This window comes from Manis javanica, chromosome X (assembly GCF_040802235.1).
Source record: "Manis javanica isolate MJ-LG chromosome X, MJ_LKY, whole genome shotgun sequence".
Classification (NCBI taxonomy): Eukaryota; Metazoa; Chordata; class Mammalia; order Pholidota; family Manidae; genus Manis; species Manis javanica.
The window spans coordinates 64,584,924-64,598,690 of NC_133174.1; the positions used below are offsets into that span (position 1 = coordinate 64,584,924).

At 38.6% G+C, this 13,767-nt stretch overlaps 1 protein-coding gene across 7 annotated transcripts in view; it reads right to left on the reverse strand.

Annotated features, from left to right (window-relative positions):
• ATRX (ATRX chromatin remodeler) overlaps positions 1–13,307 on the reverse strand; it is a 304,745-nt gene extending 291,438 nt beyond the window's left edge. For 5 of the 7 annotated variants that reach the window (XM_037021777.2, XM_037021775.2, XM_037021774.2 and 2 more), the window contains exons 1-2: positions 13,056–13,306; positions 3,732–3,844 (exon numbers count right to left, since the gene is read on the reverse strand). In XM_037021777.2, the coding sequence (XP_036877672.1) occupies positions 3,732–3,844; positions 13,056–13,075 (133 nt within the window). In that variant the 5' untranslated portion in view covers positions 13,076–13,306. Of the gene's footprint in view, positions 1–3,731; positions 3,845–12,922 lie in introns of all 7 variants that reach the window. The other 2 variants (XM_073227652.1, XM_037021776.2) reach the window with 2 other exon arrangements.
• Between the last annotated feature and the right edge of the window lie 460 nt (positions 13,308–13,767).

The following is a 13,767-nucleotide window of genomic DNA, read 5'->3' on the forward strand; positions in this document are numbered from 1 at the left end:
GAGATACTGTGAAGACACTATATTCCTCAGAGTTAATATTTTTCTTAATACCAGATAGTTACCGTTTTTGAAATCAAGTACCGAACTATCTACCCTGCAGTGGAAGCATCTGAAAACATTGTTCTGTTCTTTTAGTCCTAATTGGGCTGCCTGGAATCTGGGCTGCACTCAGGCAATTCAACCAGAGAGAGAGTTTTTGCTGATCTTGGAGCTCCCAATCTTTAGCTCTCTTCTAAGTGGGATAGGTCTCCCCCTCACTTTACTAAAGATGCTGTGGTCCCCCTATATTTCCTGATACCTCATCCAGTAAGAATGCAGGTTTCTAAATCTTAAATGCCACTGATAGAGCTAACTAGCACTTTCCCTAAGGAGAAAGGTTTAACAATTGGGTATTCAGCCATTATTATTTCCTTCTTCATGTGCTGACTCCTCTCCCAGTTGTGTCTGTTTTTTGTCACTGTCCACTTCCTTCACATCACTGTTTTCAGTATTTTAGCCTGAATTTATAATTGATATCTGTGGGAGATATGTTTGTCCAAATGGAGCTACTCTCCCACTACCAGAAGCAAAACTCCCCAACTAAGTACTAAACACAAGACTCTGACAATATAACTTCATTCTAAAGACAAAATGAATACTTAACACTAGTGAGGTTTCTTACCATAATGCTATGGTTAGCAAATCTGAAACCACATAAGTTTGAAAATATAACACATATATTACCTTTTTCTGTATAAGAGCCTGGAAGCAAAGACATCCTGTTGGCAATGAGAACATCATATACCCAGATCTTAGTTTCCAAATACTATGTTCCACTAAAAGGAATCAGAACTCCTTGGACAAATAACTGATTACAGGGCTGGGGAAGGGACAATGCAAAATAAACACTGAGCATCTTATATGAGGGCAGAAAGTAAGGTAATGCTCAAGGATGATGATGACTTGTGAAAGGTCAGCAGAAGCCATACAGAAGGGGCTCCAACTAGCCAATACGGGCACAGTTTGAGCACTGAAATAAATAACGATAGCAAGAGAACATTCATTATTATGAAAAGGAAAGAATATTCGTATATATACTAATATAAACAAACATAGCATAGAATGTAAACCCTTCTTTATAGTAATATACCAAGTAAAACACAGAAGAAATGATAAATTAGAACATCACCATTTTCACCCATCATAATATATATCATTCAGCCAAGAATCATGAATGGATGCAGTAGTATGCAAAACTTCTACAAATTGACCCCAAGATTTCATGCCCCCTAATTCCCAGAACCTGTGAATGTGAGGAAATATTACTCCCATGACTGTGCTACGTAAAACAACACAGTTAAACTTAAAAACGGGAGGCGGGGTATGGGCTAATCTAATCATGAGTCCTTATAAGTAGAAAAACTTCTTTGTGACAGTAAGTGGCATAAGAATCAAGCAAAAGAGTTAAGAGAGATTCAAACCATTAAAAAGACTCAATGTGCTTCTGCTGGCTTTGAAGATGGAGAGGGCCATGTGAGAAAAAATTAACAGCCTTGAACAGCTAGGGGAGAGAGGATACTGGCCAAGAGCCAGCAAGCTAGAGCCCTCAGAATTACAACCATAAGGAACTGATTTCTGGCAACAACCTGAATGAGCATGGAAATGTATTTTTCATAGAACCTCCAGAAAGGAATCTAGTCTCATGACAGTTTGACTTTTTCACATTGTGATACCCTGAGCAGAGCCAAGCAAATCCCAACGGACTCCTAACCTACAGAACTGTTAGATAATAAATTTGAGTTATTTTAAGCTTCCAAGTTTTGTGGAGGGCCAGATGTGACATCACTTCACAAGTATCCGGGCACCAGGAAGTGATATCACCTGAAGTGACAACACCAGATGTGAGATCAGCCTGTAAGTGACATCATTATAAGCTTCTGTATATAAGTGGTGTTCAGAATATAAACTGTGTCATTTGTTTGCCATCAGCAGGCAGTGAACTTCCTGATTCCAGCTTTGATTTCTGTGTCTTTTTTGTATCTTTTTCTGTATTTTCCTTAAGCTCCTCATTCCCATTCCACTCAGGTTCAGCTGGTTTGTGTAGCTGGTCTCCGCTAAGTTTGTGACAATTTGCAATAGAAAACACAGAAATTAGCTTTTCCTTATGAAAAGAATATTTAAGTAGTTCCAGAGTAATCTCCAACAAACTATTTATTAGTTACAAAGGAATAAATCATGACTTTATAATGAATTTATATGTAACAACCATAACCAATTAACCTAAGTTAACATCACCAATTAAGGGAAAAATTTAATTGTGCCTTGTGATGTGATGCACTGACAAGAAAGAACATAACACTACTTATGTAGTAATCTTGCCAAAAATAAATAACTTCAATCTAATTATAACTATCAGAGAAGTTCACGGTGAGGGACAATCACCAAAGTAAAAGACCTTTACACTTCAATGATGTCATTGTTCCAACAGAGAAATTGTTTCAGATTTCAAAAGACAAAAGAGACAAGACAACTATGAGCCATGGGTAATCTTCAACTGGATCCTGAACATGGGGGGAGAAAACTTACATTGTTGGGGCAATTATGATTCAGGAATACAAACTGTGGACTAGATAACTGTGGATTAGACAATAGCATATATTTAATTTTATCCACCTATTTACGCTTCCCATCATTATTATTTCCTATATTTTGGTGTTGCCAGTTCATATTATTTTCCTTCTGATTTAAGAAATCCTTTCAGTATTTCCTCTAGGATAGGCCTACTGACATCAAGTTTTTATTTTTTTGTCTGTCTTTATTCCACCTTCACTTTTGAAAGACATTTTCACTAAAAATAGAATACTGAATTGGCAATTAAATTCATTTGATTCATTAAAGAAATCATTTCACTGTCATCTAGCTTATATCATTGCTGTTGTCATATGAGCTATCAGTGTTATTGCTGTTCCTTTGAAAGCAATGACTTTTTTCCTCTGCTTATAAAATTTTTCTCTTGATTTTTGTTATTAGTTTAATTATATATGCCTAGTTGTAGTTTGCTTTATATTTATACTGTGTGGTTCAGAATGCCACATACCTATGTTTGATGTCTTTCATCACTTTTATGTTGGGGAATGCTCAGTTAATATCTCTTCAAATTCAGCTTCTAATCCATTCTATCTTTTTTTTTCCTTCTGGGACTCTAATTATACATATGGTTGAACTTTTCACTGTGACCTACCACTCTCACACTTTTAGTACATACTGCACTTGTGTGTGTGTGTGTATTCAGCTCTTACATATGTAGCTACCCTTGAAAATCTTCAAAACATGTAGCATACTTTTAAAAAGGAAAAAGGGAGGCAGAAAGGAGGTGTTTTTTATTTTAAAAATATATGTAGCAAATGTACTCAGAGAGGTTATCAAAACAACATATAAACTTAACTCATAATACACGAATAACTGCTACAGTAATGTATTACTGTACTGCTCCTGCCCCTTGTAATAGTACATATTTTTCAGTCAATATTCATCAACCCTTCAACATTTTTATTATGCATATAAAACCATAAGTGCACCCTTCTCTAAACACATAACAATCTTACAGATTTACTTACCTTAATTAAAATCTCTAGTATCAGATATTAGTTAAATACTAACTACATAGGATCATTAAAGTCTTTAATAGCTGCTCTCTCCAAAAATAAATGGAAAATAGACTAGAAGATATTGGACATTCTTTTTCAATTTACCTGTGCTTTGGTTCATTGCAACTCTTGGAGGAGAACTTGTTTCTTCAGATTCCTCTGATGACTGTGCCAGGAAGTCATGAAGCTTCTGCACCAATGTATTCAACCTGCTTTCACTATCAAAACAAAAATATAAAGAACTTCCTTATTAGCAAGTGATTATTTAAATATAAAGTTCCACCAAACTTGAAACATATGTATATTTTAAGTGGTCTGAAAAATATACCTTCAAAATAAAAATGAAATGAATTTTCTTTATTTCATTGAGGATATGAAAACATAGTAACACAATCGACCTGTACCTTTATTTATGATCAAAATATAATTCAAGGAAAATACTGATATTATCAGATTTAATTTACATTATTTAAAACAATAATCAGGAATTGGGAGAAAAGAGATGGCACAGTAGGAAGGCAAGGCTAAAACCTCCTCCCACAACACACAAAGGAAGCAACTACAGAAACTACAACAAAACCTGAAAATGACCTGAAGACTACAGAACAGACCACCTACACCTGGTGTAGAAGAGAAGATCACACAGAGAAGTGTATGATAGCAGAGCTGTAATGGAGTGGAACCAAGCCCTTACTCCATCCCATGCCAGAAGCACGAGGAAGAGGAACAGAGCAGGCAGGGGATAGGCACCCAGGAACTCTGCACACCTGACCCCACAGATCAACTCTGGGAACAAGAATTCACACTGCATTGGGTTTTCATGATTAGCAGGGCTGGACACCAGGGAGAGTTGGAGCACTCTGGGAGGCTAAGATTCTAGCCACTTGTGGAAGACAAACACACTTGCTCAGTACGACTGAGACCCAAAACAGAAGCAGCAGTTTGAAGATCTGCCAGCAGTGGGAAGGGAGCCAGAAGGGTGAGGGCTGGATGGCGCTATCTCTGCAGGAGAAAGGGCAGATGGACGACACTTCCCAAGCCCTCCATAAGCCCAACAGACAGGGCACTCATGGGAACTGCAAATGATCCATCCCTGCGCACTGCCTACATGGCCCACCAGCATCAGACCCTTTGCTTACTGGCAGGTACAGGGAGGCTTTCCTAGCTTTCTCAGCCTGATGTCAGCCCAACTAGAAACACATATGTAAGTGGCAGGTCTAAACGTTTCCTCTGCCTCGCCAGTGGCCTAGCAGTGTGCTGCACACCCCTCCGCTGCCATGCTACCAAGCATCCTCCCACTGTGTGACTCCCCGCTGCATACTAACCCAAGAGGTACATGACCACCTGATTAACCCTGCAGCAGTACGACTACAGCAGGGCACACGGAGGGCAGCCCCCAAGAACAATCTCCGAAATGCAGCTACTTTGCTCACAAAGGGCCAGCTGAAGCAAATGAACTATTGTCTAGGGAGCAGTGAGACAGACCACTGCCAACACACAGACAAAATGGAGGTACCCACAGAAAAAGAACAGCAACCCGGGCTCCGATGCATAAAACAACCAGACCCAGGTGAGTAAAAGCCTTGAGCTTCTGGGTACAAGACACCTTAATAAAGCCATTACTCTCCAGACCAGGAGGCAGAGTGGATCAACATATTAGAAATACAGTAACAAAGACAAAATGATGAGGCAAAGGAATATTTTCCAAACAAAACTAAAGAACAAGACACCAGAAAGAAGGCTAAAGGAAGCAGAAACTACCAATCTTCTTGATAAAGACTTCAAAATAACAGTCATATGATATGTGGAAAAGTGGAGAAGATCTCAGAAGGACTTCAACAAGGAAAAAAAGCTGAAAAAGAGCCACTCAGAGCTGCAGAATACAGTAACTGAAATGAAATATACAAAGGAGGGACTGAATAATAGATTGCTCCAAGTAGAGGAGACAATCAGTGAGATGGAAATTAGAGGACAGGGACACACAAAGCTGAGGAACAGGAAAAAGAATCTCCAAGAATGAAAAAACACTTAGAGAGTGGTGTGACAACTCCAAATGAAACAGTATTTGCATAACAGGGCACCATAAGAAGAGAAAGACAAAAGGACAGATTCCCTTTGAAGAAATAATTCTGTAAAACTTTCAAAATCTATGGAAGGAAAGATACTGAACTCCTAGAAATACAGACAGCCCCTAACAAAAGGAACTCCAGGAAGATGACAGCAAGACATGTAATAATTAAATGACGAACTTTAAGATTAAGGAGAAGGGTATATATACAAAGCAGTCCAGAGAGAGAAAAAAGATTACATATAAGGGAAACTGCATCAGGCTATCAGCACACTCCTCAGCAAAAACTTTACAGGCGAGAAGGGAGAAGTATGAAATACTTAATGTACTGAAACAGAAGGACCTTAAACCAGTAATATTACCATTCAAATTTGGAGAGTAACTGAAATTGTACCAACCAGCTTCTCAGATCACAAAGGTATGAAACAAGAAATAAATTACACAAAGAAAACAAAAAAGCCAACAAAAACACAGAGGCGTAATAACATGCTCCTAAATACTCAATGGATCGATCAATGACCAAAAAAAAAACAGAGATCAAGCAATATACGGAGACAAATGACAACAATAATTCAACAACACAAAATTGGTGGAATGCAGCGAAGGCCTTGCTAAGAGAGAAATATATTGCAACACAGGCCTACCTCAGGAAAGAAGAACAATCCCATATAAGCAGTCTAAACTCAACATTAATGAAACTGGAAAAGGAAGAACAAATGAGGCCCAAAGTCAGTAGAAGGAGGAACATAATAAAGATTAAAGCAGAAATAAAACTGAGAAGAATAAAACAATAGAAAGAATCAATGAAAGCAAGAGCTGGTTCTTCAAGAAAATAAACAAAATAAATAAACCACTAACCAGACTAATCAAGAAAAAAAGAGAATCTACACACATTAACAGAATAATAAATGACAAAGGAAAAATAACTACAGACATCACAGAAATACAAAGAATTATGAGAGAATACTGTGAAAAATTATATGGTAATGAACTGGATAACCTAGAAGAAATGGACAACTTTCTAGAAAAATACAACTTTCGAAGGCTGACCCAGGAAGTAACAGAAAATCTGAAAAGACCAACAATTACCAGCAAAGAAATTGAAATGGTAGTCAAAAAACTACCTAAGAACAAAACCTCTGGACCAGATGGTTTCACTACGGAATTTTATCAAACATTTAGTGAAGACCTCCTTAAAGTTTTCCAAAAAGTAGAAGAGGAGAGAATACTCCCAAACTCATTCTACGAGGCCAACATCACTCTAATACCAAAACGAGGCAAAGACACCACAATAAAAGAAAATTACAGACCAATATCTCTCATGAATATAGATGCAAAAAAAACTCAACAAAATATTAGCAATCCGAATTCAAAAATACATCAAAAAGATCATCCATCACGATCAAGTGGGATTCATCCCAGGGATGCAAGGATGGTACAACATTTGAAAATCCATCAACATCATCCACTACTTCAACAAAAAGAAGGACAAAAACCACATGATCATCTCCATAGATGCTGAAAAAGCATTTGACAAAATTCAACATCCATTCATGATTAAAATTCTCGGCAAAATGGGTATAGCAGGCAAGTACCTCAACATAATAAAGGCCATATATGATAAACCCATGCCAACATCATACTGAACAGCGAGAAGTTGAAAGCTTTTCCTCTGAGATTGGGAACAAGACAGGGATACCCACTCTCCCCATTGTTATTCAACATAATACTGGAGGTCTTAGCCAAAGCAATTAGACAAAACTAAGAAATACAAGGAATCCAAATTGGTAAAGAAGTCAAACTGTCACTATTTGCAGATGACCTGATATTGTACATAAAATACCCTAAAGACTTCACTCCAAAACTACTAGAACTGATATTGGAATACAGCAAAGTTGCAGGATACAAAATTAACACACAGAAATCTGTGGCTTTCCTATACACTAACAATGAACTAATAGAAAGAGAAATCAGGAAAACAACTCCATTCACAATTGCATCAAAAAGAATAAAATACCTAGGAATAAACCTAACCAAAGAAGTGAAAGACCTATACACTGAAAACTACAAGACCCTCTTAAGAGAAATTAAAGAGGACACTAACAAATGGAAACTCATCCCATGCTCTTGGGTAGGAAGAATTAATATCGTCAAAATGGCCAACCTGCCTAAAGCAATCTACAGATTCAATGCAATCCCTATTAAAATACCTACAGCATTCTTCAATGAACAAGAGTAAATAGTTCTAAAATTCATATGGAACTACAAAAGACCCTCAATACCCAAAGCAATCCTGAGAAGGAAGAATAAAGCAGGGGGAACTATGCTCCCTGACTTCAAGTTCTACTACAAAGCCACAGTAATCAAGACAATTTGGTACTGGCACAACAACAGACCCACAGACCAGTGGAACAGAATAGAGAGTCCAGATATTGACTCAAGCATATATGGTCAATTAGTACACGATAAAGGAGCCATAGATATACAATGGGGAAATGAAAGCCTCTTCAACAGCTGTTGTTGGCAAAACTCGACAGCTACATGTAAGAGAATGAAACTGGATCATTGTCTAACCCCATACACAAAGTAAACTCAAAATGGATCCAAGACCTGAATTTAAGTCATGAAACCATAAAACCCTTAGGAAAAATATAGGCAAAAATCTCTTGGACATAAACATGAGCAACTTCTTCATGAACATATCTCCCTAGGCAAGGAAAACACAAACAAAAATGAGTAAGTGGGACTATATCAAACTAAAAAGCTTCTGTACAGCAAAGGAAACCATCAGTAGAACAAAAAGACATTATACAGTATGGGAGAATATACTCATAAATGACATATCCAATAAAGGGTTGACAACCAATTTATATACAGAGCTCATGCACCTCAACAAACAAAAAGCAAATAAGCCAATTAAAAAATGGGCACAGGATCTGAACAGACACTTCTCCAAAGAAGAAATTCAGATGGCCAACAGACACATGAAAAGATGCTCCACATCGCTAATCATCAGAGAAATGCAAATTAAAACCACAATGAGATATCACCTCACACCAGTAAGGATCGCCACCATCAAAAGACAAACAACAACAAATGTTGGCAAGGTTGCGGAGAGAGGGGAACCCTCCTACACTGCTGGTGGGAATGTAAATTAGTTCAACATTGTGGAAAGCAGTATGGAGGTTCCTCAAAATGCTCAAAATAGAAATACCATTTGACCCAGGAATTCCACTTCTAGGAATTTACCCTAAGAATGCAGCTCTCCAGTTTGAAAAAGACAGATGCACCCCTATGTTTATCGCAGCACTATTTACAATAGCCAAGAAATGGAAGCAACCTAAGTGTCCATCAGTAGATGAGTGGATAAAGAATATGTGATACATATACACAATGGAATATTATTCAGCCATAAGAAAACAAATCTGACCATTTGCAACAACATGGATGGAGCTAGAGGTTATTATGCTCAGTGAAATAAGCCAGGTGGAGAAAGACAAGTACCAAATGATTTCACTCATCAGTGGAGTATAAGAACAAAGAAAAAACTGAAGGAACAAAACAGGAGCAGAATTACAGAACCCAAGAATGGACTAACAGTTCCCAAAGGGAAAGGGACTGGGGAGGATGTGTGGGAAGGCAGGGATAAGGGCAGGGGAATAAAGGGGGCATTACGATTAGCATGTACAATGTAGGGGGAGGCACAGGGAGGGCTGTGCAACACAGAGAAGACAAGTAGTGACTTTACAGCATCTTACTATGCTGATGGACAGTAACTGTAATGGGGTATGTGAGGGGGACTTGGTGAAGGAGGAGCTTAGTAAACAAAATGTTCCTCATGTCACTGTAGATTAATGATACCAAAATTTTTTAAAAAGTGAGTGTAAAAAAAGATATGCATACACTGAACAAAGAAACTTACCCTCAAAAAAGCAAATAAAATTAAAAAATGATTGAAACTCATATAAGAAGGATTCTTTTTTAATAATAATTTTATTGAACATGTAGTGCAAGTTCATTTTAGAAATGACAAAGGTGAGGACTAGAAAGGATAAGTGATTTCTCCAAGGTCATACAATCAGTTAAGCAGCAGAGCTCTGACTAGAAAACCTGTATTTGGCTGAGTTCAGTGTTCACTGCTCTTCACCATTAATTCTCAAACTAAGTCTCAGGGTCTCTTTATACTCTTATAAACAGTTAAAATTTACAAAGGCCCCAAAGAGCTTTAGATTACTGTCTTTTAAGAACAACTTTTGAAACCACTTTACCTCCCCCAGAACAACTGCAAGCTTTATCAGTATCTATTAAACTTATTCCCATTTTACAGATGGGGAAACTGAGGTTAAACATCGTGCATGTTAGCTATCAAGCCAATCGTAAGAAAAGCATTAGGATACAGGTACAGAGAAATCCTGCTTAGACACTGTTTTTACTGCCCTGCTATATTCAGTATTCCTAAAGGAAGATGTACACATCATTTTCCAAAGACTTAAACTAAACCATCTGAACAGCTTCTGCCAATGCTGAGGACAGCATTCAAGGTCTGGGGAAAAGGACTCCATCTAAACCCAAAAACTGCCTGTATCCTGTCATCTACTCCATAAATTTAGTCAGAATACAAAAGTAAAATATGGACAAATACACACAATTTCTTACAGAAAAATTTGCCTCAGTATAGAAATTCCTTCAAGTACTCCATTTATCTTATCTTTAAAAATACAACATATAACTGAAAGCTCACAGCAACTACACCAGAGTTGCCAATGAGAACTGGCCTGATCAAAATTAAAATCTCAACTTTCTTTTCATACCAACCAATAATTTCCTTTTGACTATTTTTCACCAGAATCCTAATTTCCTTTTTTATAAACACAAGTAAAAATTAGAACTTTATTCTTATTTTTAAGTGCTTGAAAGATATGATAAAGAAAAAATCTGTTACTGTGTAAAATAAAAGTAATGATAATGCATAGAATTGCTCATATTATTTGTCTCACAGTAGAAAAGAATCAAAAATAATTCAGTACTGTGGGTCCAACTAACTCAAGCATTACCTGTCAGATTATCCTTTTAATTACGATTATGGCTTGAGATAAATGACACCTCAGCCTCAGACAGTTCTTCCGAACAACCACTTGGAGATCTTTCATAGTTAAACCAAGGAGCATCACATACTATTTTAAGTTGATTCTATACATTTATATGTGGCTCTTTATAAAGGATTTTCCACATAACTTAAATCTCCCCTAAAACTAAATGTTTCAGTTATCTCACTATCTCATCTGGACCTAAAAAGCAAAATATTGTAAACAGCTCCAAACTGAAGGACATACAACAAATGACTACAAAAGTAGCTAACATTAACTTCTTCCACTGTAATATTTGGGCTAAATTAAAATGGTCATAATCACTTTAGATCTGGCAGCTCAAGAAGATATTAACGCCTTGTGGTTAAGAACCTAAATCTGGAGTCAAGACTGGGTTCAGTTCTAGCCCCATACTTTACAAAATGAATAGATTTTGTCCAGTTTTTTTACCTTTCTGTGCATCAGTTTCCTGATCTATAAAATGGGAATACCTAGTACCCATGTCATAGAGTTGTTCTGAAAATTAATCAAGATCATACAGGTAAAGGCCAACAAGAAGCACTCAATTTTAGTTATGATTATTATTCTTATCTCCAAGATCTACAAAAATTCAAGACAGATAAGAAAAATTGACCCTGGCATAAAATGAATAATTCTATTCAGAGACTAACAGGTAACTAGTCAGACTAATTAGATAACATAACTAATTTGTTCACCCAAGAATGGGAGAAAATCCAAGTTCAACCTATGGTTTCAAATGAACACTTTGTGAGACTTAGTAAAATCCAGAGGTCGTATTTAACTGTAAATATGAACACCCTTCATGTATATTAACATAAGCACCTTATAATAACCAGTCAACAAGTTTTACTGGGTTCCTCTTATGTGCCCAATACCCCACAAATACAGATTTATTGTACTTGAACCAATTAAAGCAAAGTGAGAAACCAAGGCCACAATCTTTATACACAACTAGGGCTCGATCTATATATATAATCTAAGAAGTAAAGTGTTTTTTCTCAGGAGAGGGAAAACATTTATCTACTGCTCGTTGATAAGGAAAAAAACAGGTATAATAAGTATCATAGGCTCATTCCCAAATTCTACATGCTAGCTAAAGTACTCTAAAAACGTATGCCATCCTAACAGTTACTCAAAGGCACATTTGGCCCACTACGAATGCAATTCTGATCCATGCACCTTGTATTTTGACACTAGGAGCCAAGGATACATCTCACAGCAGAAAAATTACTTAATTCACAAGGGATGAAAAGCCAAATGTCAAACTGCCTGAAAAGCCAGCCAGCCACCTGTGTAAAAGTGGTATACATTTCCTATTAACAACCGTATTTTTAGACACTATCAAGAGCCAAACAGAAGCAGAAGAGAAAAACGGCCTCAACCTAATAAATGTACTCGATTGGTAAGAGGCGGCCTGCCAGGGAACAGCTTCCCTTGCAATAAATCTTCCCGTCAACCTGCTCCCCATTCCTCATGGAGAAAATAAATTAACAAAAATTCATTTACTAATTACTTCTGTTCGAAATTTGCCCAAAAAGTGGAGAAACATCCGAGATCTGCCCTACCACCCATTAACGCTGGACTTTACAAAAAGTAGTACACTGGGGGCCTCTCGAGGCAAAACCCTGCGTCAGAACCCCCTTGCCTAGAGGTAAACCCAAGGATATCTTACAGGAGCTGGAGTAGAGAAGGAAGGTAAATACCTGGCACTACCCACCCGTTCATCCCTAAAAGAGAGCTTGCCCCCAGAGACTATATACCAAAAAAAAAAAAATCCGCAAGACCGGGGTACTGCCGCGTCCGACCACCTGAAGGGCCACCCAGTAGTCCCAGGATCTCACATCCTCCCGACCTCCCCTCCCCCTCTTCTCACCCCTCACCCCCTTCTTCCCCGCGCAGTTTTAGGCCCAAAGATTAAGGATGACCGGGATACCAAAACAGCCTCCGACCTCTGGGTCTCATTTCCACAGGCACCAAAGAACAAACAGAGGAGGCCAACTAAGCTTTTACGGGTTGAGGAAGGTTGGAGGAAGCGCACGACACGCCAGGCCGTGCCCCACCCCCACCCCCGCCCCCGCCCGGGTTACATCCTACCGCCCGAACCCCGAAACCCTTCCCACCTGAAGAGAAAACGATGTCTCTTCCCGCTAACACACAGGCCTAACGCACCATTCCAAAGCTTTGCCAAACACCCTACTCAAAGGGCGCGTAGGCCCAGACCGCGGCGACCCGTGAGACGGGGTTGTGTTTCACCTCATGGGCTCAGCAGTCATGTTTTCGCTTCAACGCCTAGTAGGCTTCGGCAACCACAGGGCTCCGCGCTCCGCTCGCCAGCGCCCGGTTACAAGAGAAATGCACTGGACTCTTTGCCGACACTACAGTTGGTGCTGAATCCTCCCCACAGCTCAAAGGCGGCTATCGCGGCCACCGCCGCAGGAGCCACGGGAACAAAGCGACGCCGCCGCCACCGCCATTTTGTTGGGCCGAGGCTCAGGCAGGAGAATTGGCGAGTCCTCCCTCTTCCTCTTTCCGTCTATTGGCTATCGCCTCCGCAAGTCAGACTCTCATTGGCTAAGGAAATTCACCTTCTTTGGGGGCCTGTTGCTAAGGCAGTCTACGTCATAGACTCCCTCCACCCTTTTGGAGAGATTCCAGTTCAGTCCCATTGACCTGAAAGTTCTAGTGACGTATTTTTACTTTATTCTGAAAATGCTTTTTGACCCACCCTCTTTTCTTTGACATATTGACAAAACCATAAGAGCAGTTTATATTTATTTAGTTTACGGTATGCCCAGGACTATACTAATCCTTTATCCGGATTATTTCATATAATTTGTATATACTTTGAGGCGGACAGAGGCTTTTTACCTAGATTCTACACATAAGCTAACTAAAAGATACGAATTCTCACAGTATTGAAGCCAAGATTCAAACCAAATACTGCGCTCTTAACCACTAATATCTA